The sequence below is a fragment of the Triticum dicoccoides genome, chromosome 3B (assembly GCF_002162155.2).
Source record: "Triticum dicoccoides isolate Atlit2015 ecotype Zavitan chromosome 3B, WEW_v2.0, whole genome shotgun sequence".
NCBI classification, from domain to species: domain Eukaryota; kingdom Viridiplantae; phylum Streptophyta; class Magnoliopsida; order Poales; family Poaceae; genus Triticum; species Triticum dicoccoides.
In genome coordinates, this window is record NC_041385.1 from 650382720 (window position 1) to 650393702 (window position 10983).

The following is a 10983-nucleotide window of genomic DNA, read 5'->3' on the forward strand; positions in this document are numbered from 1 at the left end:
GAGTGGAGATGCTCTAACAAAACAAAATACGTCTTACTTTTAGAAATGGAGGTAGTACAATATTGTATGATCGTTTGATTGTGTGTAGTAAAAGCATATATTTCTTTGCATGAAGTTCAATTGGATGATGTTGAGGAACTGAGTAATTTAACGTTAAGTTTAATCCAGAAAAGCGGTAAATTAAACATGATAATAGGACTAAAAGTAATGGAAATTGCTAAGGAAGCTCGAACTCGAGGGAGCCCGAAATTTGACAAATTCAGAAACCAATATCTTTAGGTTTCAGAAAATTCTGGAAACAAATACAGACGTACCTATGGATGTATACTACTTCTTTGCAAAGTTTCATAGTGAAATACTTTTTCATGCCACAAAAACTACAAAATCATGTATTCCTAGCACATGTACTATTCACTATAAAAGCACATTGATTTTGTTTTTTTGTACTATTCACATCAAAACATATTCCATAGTGAATTTTTACGCGCCTAGTATACATCTAATGAGTACTTGTGTATTTATTTTCTGAATTTTTTAAAACTTAAAAATTGATTCTCAAGGTGCGGCAGCGGTGATATGTACAGATAAGAAAGGCCAATAATACTTGAGTGCCTCCGCCGTTGTCTTTGAAGGGCTCACTGATCCGGCAACACTCGAAGCTCAAGCATGCAATGAGGCATTAGCACTTGAGACCGACTTACACCTTGATTCTCTTTGCGTGGCTTTAGATTGTCTTGAAGTTGTAGTAAATATAGACTCTGAAGTCCCCTGTCCTTACGTTACTATCTTGCGGGAGATCAAGTACCAGCGGAGCTCCTTTCAAGATCCCAAGTTTGTCCATGAGATTATGAGAAGCGACAACACAATGAAGAGGCTAAGGGCCCATGAACATTAGCTTTTAATAAAGGATACATCTGCTAAAAAAAAGGAAGGCACCCACTGGATCATGGCAACGGCACGAGCACGATCGGCTGCCTACTCCGTCTTCAGTGTTCCTCCATTCCTATCTGAACTTGTAAACCATTGCAACGCTGTGTGCGAGAGAAAGTGAATCTGTGATCCGCCCGTACCTCAGGTATGTGCAATCCCTTGCTCGGGAGGCAGCGCGCGCAGGTCCCGTGCCATCCACGGCTAGATCGACCTCCGCGGCACGGCCCATGATCGTGGTGTTTGTGTGAATATGCTGCATGTTGCTACTGTGCGTTTAGCTGCTACGGTAGGCATTGGCCAGTACAGTCTGGAGCCACTGTCGGGGTTTGCCTGATCCGGTCTGGAGCTCCAGTGGGTTGTGTGATGAGATCTTTGTCCGCAACCTGTTTGATAAAATGCGCCTGCAGTTTGCTACTCCTTCCGTTCCGAATTACTTGTCTTGGATTTGTCTAGATACAGATGTATCTAGACTCATTTTAGTGCTAGATACATCCGTATCTAGACAAATCTAAGACAAGTAATTCGGAACGGAGGGAGTACAAGAATGCGCATGGCATGATGGCATGACACTGCGCCAAGCTCTCTTGCCACTTTGCCAGCGATGTTTGGTGCACGTGATGGGGTCAACATGAGGATGGAACACGGCTTGCTCTTATAGAGTTGGAGTAGTATGCAGAATCTATATGATCTCATGGACCTGAATACCTGATCATTTGTCTCACGTCCATTGCTATATTCATGTGAATGTGTATTATCAACATTTGAAGAATTCATTTTCAGGGTTTTGTGCTGACAGACTGCGAGAATTGCAAAATTGAAGATATGCTCTGGTTGTTGGTGCTACATTGCGTCAAGTCGTCAACAGTTAAGTCAGGAATGAGCATTCCAAATTTATTAGATGTTCATGTGAATCAATTCTCTACTTACTCGCTCTTCGGCAGTTCTTGCAGAGCAATGTACACACACTGATGGGCAGTCGACTGATTGAGCATAATTTGAAAGGTTTTGTTGGAAGACCTTGCATTCTTTGTGGGCACGCGGGGTGCTGCACTTTGTGACTGTACTAGAGATTTCAAGGGTGACCTTTGCATCTGAAGTTCTCAACTATTTCAATGCCCATTGGTGATCCATCTCTACTAGACATGTCTGTCCACAAGGTACTTAGCATGATTTCTCTTCTAGTTTTGCTTGTTTCAGGAATGCCTACAGATATCACTGTATAGCTAATAGTTTGCAAGTGCAAAAGCATGTTAAATATGTGTTACTAAGTAGAAATATTTGTTTAAAACCCACCTACAATCTGCAAGGTAATCAGTAATCACAATCACCAGTGGGGTGGATATGCCTAACTAAAGGGGATATTTTTTAGATGTTTTCAAGTTCCAGTATCCACATGTGTGTTTCCTTTCGAACCAGAATAGCTCGATATTTCTTCCTTTAAAATGCAGAGCGTGGTATATGTCCTTGTCCTGTTCACGTACCACTATTACTGGTTCTGCCAGATGTAAGTAAAGGAGCATGTACAGTGGATATCTTTCAAAGCAGTTGTTTTGTATGCTAGTTGAGGTTTCAAATGATGGATTACTGCTTGACACTGATTCAACTGAATGCTTACTGATAAATGCTTGAAATTCTAAGTATAATCCTTTATGTTCTGTTGGATATGAAATTCAGACACGCCGAGAAGCGATCAAAATTGAGCATAAACAGAAGATGAAGCAAACTGGTTCCATTATATTTCTTTTGATTGAGCTGTGAAAAAAAGGTAAACGTGAAACTTCTTGCATAAAGTTATAGTGTTAACAATACTGTAACTCCCACAGCATTCATTCCGAGCTTTTGGTACTACTCTTGTCAGTTTTGAGGGAGACTGTTTATCTGCAATCAGGCATAGACAGCTTTGGATTTGAGAGCGTTAAGTCCGAACCAGGTAGAAAACTAGAACGCTCACAAGATAAACTAACACGAAGTTCTGCAATGTCTCACCCAATAACCTCTTGCAATTACAACAGATCAGGCTTTGTTCGGAAGGAACATAGATGGGTTGCGAAATGCAAGTGAATACCACTGCTCAAGCATTAACGCGGCGAACTTTGAGATCCTCATGGTAGAGTAATATATATCCTAGCATGATGGTAGCTCCAGGTTCAGTAAAGTGCGCTATTATGAGCAAATTGCTGAGGAGAATCACAAGGAAAGATGCACGTAGCTGTGAACTGTTGTTCCTGCAATAATAGCTGATGAAATGCAAAAACGATGTGATATGCAGAGTATATCCATGCCACTATTGATTCAACAGAACCACATAGCTCTGTCTTATATTTGACCACAGTTGAGCCTATCTACGCATAGTTGCAGACAAAGAGTGAATGGAAATCCTGGATTGTCACTTCAAATATTTGATCTGCTGAAAAAGGCTTTACTACGAGAGTTCAGTCAATCTGCTATTCAGAAAGCGAGCTATTAGTGCGATCTTTTTGCTCTTATCTATTCCAATGGGACAAAAGAAGTTATGGAACTATGCGAACTTTAGAGGAAGATGGAGCCACCAATTGTATGAAATCGACCTTTTCTTTTTCATTTCTCACTACCACTCTAGTCTCTGTAGGCCTCAGAGATAGTTCGCTTACTTGAACATTCTTCTCATAGCAAACAAATTTGCCAAAAAGAAAGCTAAACGCCGATGATAAATACAAAACGGCATTTGCTCTTTTGGATTTAGGTTACAAAATATCAGGTACACTATGGACAATGCATGTTTCTTCCTAAAAAGTTGTACTCCCTCCGTTCCTAAATATAAGTCTTTGTAGAGATTCCACTAGGTGGACTACATACGGAGCAAAATGAATGAGTCTAAACTTAAAATGCATCTATATACATCCGTATGCGGTTTATAGTGGAATCTCTACAAAGACTTATATTTAGGAACCGAGGGAGTACATGTCAGTGTCATAGTAGAGATCGGTGTGTGGTCCAATCTTGCTTTAAGTTAGATCCTTGTAATTGATGTAACGTTGAACCTTTGGCATTTCTGCTAGCTGAAAGGGCAACCAGGTGTAGTGAATAAAGTTAAATCTATGATGGGAGTGATAAGTGGTCCCTTCTCTATAATGCAACCAATTTCATAATCTGGGAGTTTGATTTCTTTCTTTTTTTACTAAAGTGTTATGGCACTCTTTTCCTAAATATGCTCGGAATACACTCTGTCCCGGCCTCAGTTTGTGCTATAAGACACAAACTGTTATTAGTGCTTGTGCCTTGGTTTGTACTTTTTCTATTGGTTTGTAATCGTTCTCCCTTTTTTAATGCTCCTCGAGCATGTTTGACTGATTCTGTTTCATATCTCTTAGTAATTTCTAAAGGCCTGGTTTGTTGAAAATAAATGCCCGATAATTATTGGAGCATATAAAATGTCCTTAGCGGCAGAGTTGTCACTCTGACATCTGGCTGTGGGAATGACTGATTACTCTTTCGACATGACAAATTTTCGGCATCTTTATCTATCGCATTGTTCCCGCAAGTTGATCAGTTGCATTGGGCCATTGGTACACGGAGATGCTGAATATGACGACAGATTACCCATTGTTCATGAACAGAACATGTTCAGAAACGGCGATAATTGAGTAGAATAATTTTGCTGTGACGTTGTGCACACGTACTAGCTGGTGGCTGCTATGCTTTGTTCTTGAGCAGTGCACTTCCATTATTCCATAACTTTATGTTGAGACATATGGACAGTGTTCTGATTGCCCTTTTCCTGAACAACTATTGTAGTAGGTTTCCTGACGGGCACCGTCTACTTGCCCAGTTCAATGGTTCTGCTACTCTACAGACTACAGTAGCCGATGTGAAGTATGCAATCCTTGAGCTGCCCAGGCATCGGCAATGAATCCACGAGGAGCATGCCGGTGAAGTACAGCGGAGGTGCAGGAGTTCGTCGGATCTTCTCAGGATGATCTAACCCTTGCACTTCAGAGTTGGATCACAGGTACACGCACCCTGTCCTTCACTGAAGAAAAATACAGCTATCATTTACAGTGCGTGATACAAATCAAAGAATTTCCGCTACCTCTAACTTTGGTAATTATCGCGTAAATAACATTATTATTGGTCAAGTTGAATGAATACAGTGAATTAGAATTTCCATGAAACATACTAGTATTTTCTTTCTTCATACGTCTCTTACCGACATATATTCGTATAAAAGGCAACGTTAAAAGCTGATGGCAAGAGCTGTTGAGAATAACAGAAATGCAGACTCTAGCATGGACAGGCCACTAACAACACACAGCTTTCTCTTTCTCCTGGACTATGATAGGTTTCGCCGGTATTGCGGCATGCACATCGTCGTGGTCCTGGGCGGCAAAGGCGAACCGGAATCTGGAATCTCCGCGCTCGACCTCTACCTCTTCCTCAATTATATCACCCATTTGCAGCTGCAGAATCTGAATATTTGCGCAAAGGCGGAACGCGGACATGCACGCCCGAAAGCGCGGCGGCGTCCATGCCGTCGACCTCCGCGGTCACCACCGCGCCCAGTGGAAATGGAGGACACAGAGACCGGAAAGCGACGACGTCCGCTGTGCCGCCACTTTCACCCCGCACGAGCAAAAGCCGTTGGAGGAGCAGAGCACGAAACTAACCCGTGGTTAGCTACCGCTGCCACTTCGCCGGGACGAGAAGAACTCGGGAGGGAGATGGAAACAAATGGGAAAGCAGGGAGCGAAAGCGAGAGCACGGAAATGCACCGAGCTAGGTCGGCCGGCACACGGGGCGCCCACTTCACCGGCCCTGCGTGCGTGGTCGCGTTGGATTTGCATGAATCTTGCGCGTAGCCCCACGGCCTCGCAAAGTCGCAAGTTGCGCTGCGCCGGGGTGCTTTTGGCCCCTCGGCGCGTGGCCGGAGCCAGTGCCAGTGCGCGCGCCACTGGGAGGGACGTCGTATTGGGCATGGGGCAGGCCATGATGGCGGCGGCAGAGCGGCAAAGGCCGGCCGGCCGGCCGCTAAACAAAGCCGGATGGTTAGCGGCAGAGGGGACACCAACCACCTCGTCCCCGTGGGATTCAGTTCAGAGACGGCTAGCTCGCTGGCCGTGATGCGGAGCTTTGCGACGCTGATGATGAGGTTTTGGTTAGTCCTGCTTAGTTTTCAGGTCCGCTTTTTCGGCTTTGTCGTGGCCGGACCAGGCGGCCCATTCGCCGGCCACCGGCGTATTATTATAGCCGGCTAATGCGATCTGGGGGCACTGATGGAATTGGCCGGGCAGTGGGCGAGGGCGAATGATTCGCCGGGGAGGAAAGCGGAGTGGTCAGGTCGGGACGTCAGGTGCTCCGCCAAAAGAGCGACGTGACACAAGTCACGGAGCTGAATCTTCCCCGCGCACGAGAGCTGAGTCACCCACCACCACGAGCCAACGGGCGGGCACCGCCCGATCCAGCCACCGTTGCCGACGACAGTTTACCATGCATTCCGTCGGCGCCGGGAGGTGCTGGTGCGGCAGTAAGCTGCTGGGAATCATTGCCCTGCTACGAAGCGCGCCCGCTGCAACCGCCTCCAGAGTGTGACAGACAATCACTGTGCGCCACTGGAGCTCTGGGACCGGCCGGCACCTGCATGCTGCACGTACGTCCGGAGACGGTGAGGGCCAGGCGTGTGTGCGCGCAAGCTGGGTGATGAGTGGACGAATGAGTGAGGCTCACTGCTGCGGCCGTGCCCGTGCCCGTGCCCTCGACAGCGTGCGCCCACCGCCACTGATGAAGAATGGTGCGAGCGTACAGGGCCGGCCGTGGCCGGCGCCGAGGCTTTGCTTTCCTTTTGCTTTGGGAAGGAAGGGGACGAAAAGGGAGACGACAGCGAGAAGGACATGGGATTCGCTGCTGTTGGGGCATGTGATGCTTTTCTTTTGGCTTGCTCGCGCGCTGGCCGGGCTGGGTGGACCTCCAACTCACCCCCTCCCTATTACTCCTACAGTATATTGATGCTGCGTGCAGCGTGCCAGCCACTATCAGGCAAGGCAAGGCACTTCTCGTCGACCTGATTGACGAATCAAATTGATACTCTCCTTTCTTTCTTTCTCCCAGCAACTGGCCAACTGGGAGTCAGCCAGAGGTGGCGCGGAGGGAATCGCCAGGGCGGACGGAGCCCGGCACCTGCGCATGGGCGGGCAGCAGGAGCAAGGAGCACGAGGCGGACTAGTTTATGCCCGGGCCTGCGAAGATGAGAATTCAATATTTGTGGCGGAGACTACGGACGGAACGAGATCGATCGGCATTAATGAGAAGCCCGGTCGCCAGGCTAGTCCGGCAGCACATGGCATGGCATGGAGGATTTCAGGTGAGGTGAGCGAGCGAGAGAGCGAAGCCAAATCGAAACTTCTCACGGGGAGGCGGAGGCGGTGCAGCAATGGCGACGGATCTCGCGAAAGCTTCTCACACGCATAACTAGCAACGATAAACTGAAAGAAGCGCTCTAACCAAATTTCACACCGGTGCGAGCTCCTGATCGGAGCCGCCGGCCGGCGACAACGGCGAACGAGTACAAGCTTCATGAACTGCTTATTTCAGATTTTCGGTACAGTGGCCGTATACTTGTGGCGGGGTTATGTACACTGGACGGCACGATCGATGGGTTCTTGAGCTTCTCCATGGACGCAGACCTGCACGTACGCTCAACACCGCCGTGTCGCTCTCAGATGTTTTCGCTTGCGTTCCATCATCCGAGTGTCGGTCGAGAGAGACACAAGCACAGCGACTCTGCAACCAAACTGCTCTCGAGGCAAGCAGAGCACGTCCGCCTGCCTCGTCCATGGTGCGGTCGCGCCCGTGGACGCGATGATGGTGATAGGTGGCCGCCGCTGTTTTGTCCTCCGTGCGGGCTTCGCCGCGGCGAGAAAGCTCCGTCACAGCTGGCCGCATTGAATCTGCAGGAGGAGCGAGTCGTCGAGGTCGAGGCCCGCGCCGTCCATGAACGAGCTCTGGTGCTCGAGCTTCACGTTGCCATAGGGGTGGCCGCCGCCGAGCGTCCCCGCTGGCAGCGTCGGCGGCATGAAGGCGTGCCGTTGCCCGCCGTACGACGGCGAGGGCTTCGTGTCGACGGTGGTGAGCGCGGACGGCGGGGACCCCGAGGGGCTGCCGCGGTCGTCGTCGTCGGGCACGTTGACGGTGGTGATGTCGTGGATGCTGGAGCGGCGCTTGTTGTCCTTGCCGCCGGAGGTGAGCCGGATGAAGTACTTCTGGGCGTGGCTGGCCACCTGCGTCGGCGTGCGGCTCGTCACGTAGTTCCGCGAGATGTTCCTCCAGTCGCCTCTCCCGTACTTCTTCAGCCCCTTCAAGAACATCCTGCACGCAGCGCACGAACACGATCAGATTTCCACCAACAACAAGCAACAATCCAAGCACAAGAAGAAGATCATGAAGATGGCGGCTTACCGGTGCTCCTCCTCCGTCCACGGGACGCCCTTCTTCCGCTCCTGGTCGGCGCGCCCGCGCTTGAGGCAGTAGCCGCGCCTGAACCCGCCGGCGCCGGCGGCGCCGCCGTCCCAGTCCAGAGTGAACCCGGACGAAGGGGACGAGCTGTCGTAGTGAGGAAACGGGACCAGCCCGGCCTCGATGAACCCGACGTCGTTCTCGAGGGCCCGGTAGTGGTTCACCACGTCGGCGACCGTCTTCCTGGGCAGCATCAGCGCGACCATCTCCCACCGGTCCGGCGCGTCCAGGTCGATCGCCGCGAGCGCCTCCTCGAACACCTTGTTCTCCTCCAGTGTCCAGGCGCCGCCTCCACGACGCTCTTGCTGTACGGCCCAGCACGGCTGCCCGGCGAAGTAGGGCGCCGGCGGCGGCAGCACGTCCACCCACGCCTCCGCCATCATGTCGGCTCTAGTTGCTACCTGAGCTGGCTTAAGGGCGGCGAGCAATGGAGGAAGGCAGGAAAGTGGCGAAGGGGGGAGGTGGAAGGAGGCATGCCTATATAGGGGAGGACCGGGGGAGTATCAAATTCCGGGCGGCTACAAAAAGTGGCCGGAGTTTATTCCGCCTCCACCGTTGGAGGCCTTGAGAAGATGAGCAAAAAGAAAGTGGGTGCTTGTGATTGGGCCTTGGTGGAGTTTGTGGCCTCTCAACCAAGCACAAGAGGTAAAGAGGAGAGTGCTAACTAATGGTAACAAGATTCAGTTTTGTTGAATATATGTCTTGCTTTTTCAGACATGTGTGAATTATTTTAACCGAAGGAATTGATTTTTGTGACCAATCACTAGGGGGAGATGATCCCTATCGAATGCATTATTCAAAGGCGACCAAATGGCAAGCTTTGCAATTGTCTGCTAGTGTGAGGAGAGGTATTGACGCTATGATATGGAGGCATCCTTCTTAGAGACGTTTTCGTATCTGAAAGTTCAAAGAGTGAAGTCACTAGCTAAATTTCTAGCGCTAGTCCTTACGGAGTGGAGTTCGTTGCGAAAGACAAATGTGCTTCTGGAATCCCAAATATTCCATAGCAAGGATAGAACAACCGACGACCAAATATCACCATGGAGGTCCAGCAGCGTGGGGACATCCCAAATGAGCTCGATGGAGGGCGGTACCGGGAGGAGTAGGGCATCCTAGGTCTGGATGGCTGCGGGGCATTAAATGAACATGTTTATTGTGGCAGACATAATGCAAAGTACAAGAAAATCTTGCACCACATAGAATATGTGCCTCCCTTTTGATAGTCGTAGGTACCGAAACATAAGCCACCATCTCCTGCCTCTCCATCCCCGCTTCCCCTTGCCGCTGCTTGAGACTAGTGGTCGCCCTAAACCCTGACACTGGTCAATGAAGGTGGCGGTAGGGAGGGCTTTCGTCTGGTAGCCCTCAATGATGAGATGCAATCTATGAATGGTGGTTTAATGTAGAGGGCATGGTTGTGTAGTAGCAGCGGTGGATATTCTGTCCAGGTCAGTGGTCTCTGGTGGCAAGATGTCGGTGGCCACAATCATGTCTCTAGGTATATGGGCGGCAGCATCAGCCTGTTATGTCCTAATATGGCGGTTCTCTGCTCGTGCGCGCAGGTGATGTCTAGTCCTGCTCTGCTACGCAATTGCAGTGACGGTACGGGGGATCTTGTATCTTCATAATTGGCGGCAACGACTATTATGTTCTGTCGCCACAGACATAACCACGGAGCATGAGGACAGTGTGGGGTTACCGAAGCCCTCAATTGGGATTTTGGCGTTGTCATTGACCTTTCTATCTCGTCAATCTCCGTCACATGTGCAACGGCAACCTTTATTATTCGAGCCTTTGGTGTCGACTATATCTTGTTGTGGCTGGATTGCCTGCTTGTGCGAGCATGGTCACTTGTGTGGCATTTCATGTCTAAGACCGTATTGCGCATGTAACTATTGGGATAAGAAAGTGGTGGTGACAACACATGATGACTTCGATTTGGCGGTGCTTCTCAAGTATCGATCCCGAGCTCCAGGCTGACCCGAGGTCTGACCCTAATTGGTTATACCTGGCAATGTGTCATTACCTTGTTGAGGCATTGCTCCGATTTGCTGGGACTTAATCTTCAGGGTAAAAACTCAAGATCAAGCCTTCGTTGGGTGGATTTGGCGACCACGATGATTGAGCGTCGTTCCCACCTGAAGTCGTTGTTGTTGAAGAAAATTTCTCGTTATACTTATGATGTCAAGAGATGATTGATGCATATACGGTTGTTAATGTAGATTGTTGATCATCATTTTGGTCGCTTTGAAGTTAATCAATCTAAGCATAGCTTAGGCTTGTATGACTTTGTTATTTGTCGATGTGATTTTGTCTGTGTGTTGATGTTGATATTGTGCATCCTTGTTATGAAGGGGTGGGGTATGTGCTAATTGTGTTTGTATCCCCTAATGATTCATTCTAAGTCAATTAAATCCATTTTTATTAAAGGATGTGATCAAGTATTTAAAATAGAACATATCAACAACAAAAAGGCAAAAAAAGAAGAAGCAAAACTCAAGGATGCAAAGTGGTAGAGGCACACTCGTGGCGTGTATGTGTGTCTGGTGGCGTGCATGTGCACGTGCG

At 49.0% G+C, this 10983-nt stretch overlaps 1 protein-coding gene across 1 annotated transcript; it reads right to left on the bottom strand.

The window, feature by feature from the left end:
• Positions 1-7460: 7460 nt before the first annotated feature.
• On the bottom strand, positions 7461-9018 carry LOC119277636 (transcription factor DIVARICATA-like). Its single transcript, XM_037558920.1, has 2 exons — positions 8359-9018; positions 7461-8268 (listed from the first exon to the last, which is right to left on the bottom strand). The coding sequence occupies exons 1-2, from the start codon at positions 8796-8798 to the stop codon at positions 7830-7832; spliced, it is 879 nt and encodes a 292-aa protein (XP_037414817.1). The 5' UTR covers positions 8799-9018; the 3' UTR covers positions 7461-7829.
• Positions 9019-10983: the final 1965 nt, after the last annotated feature.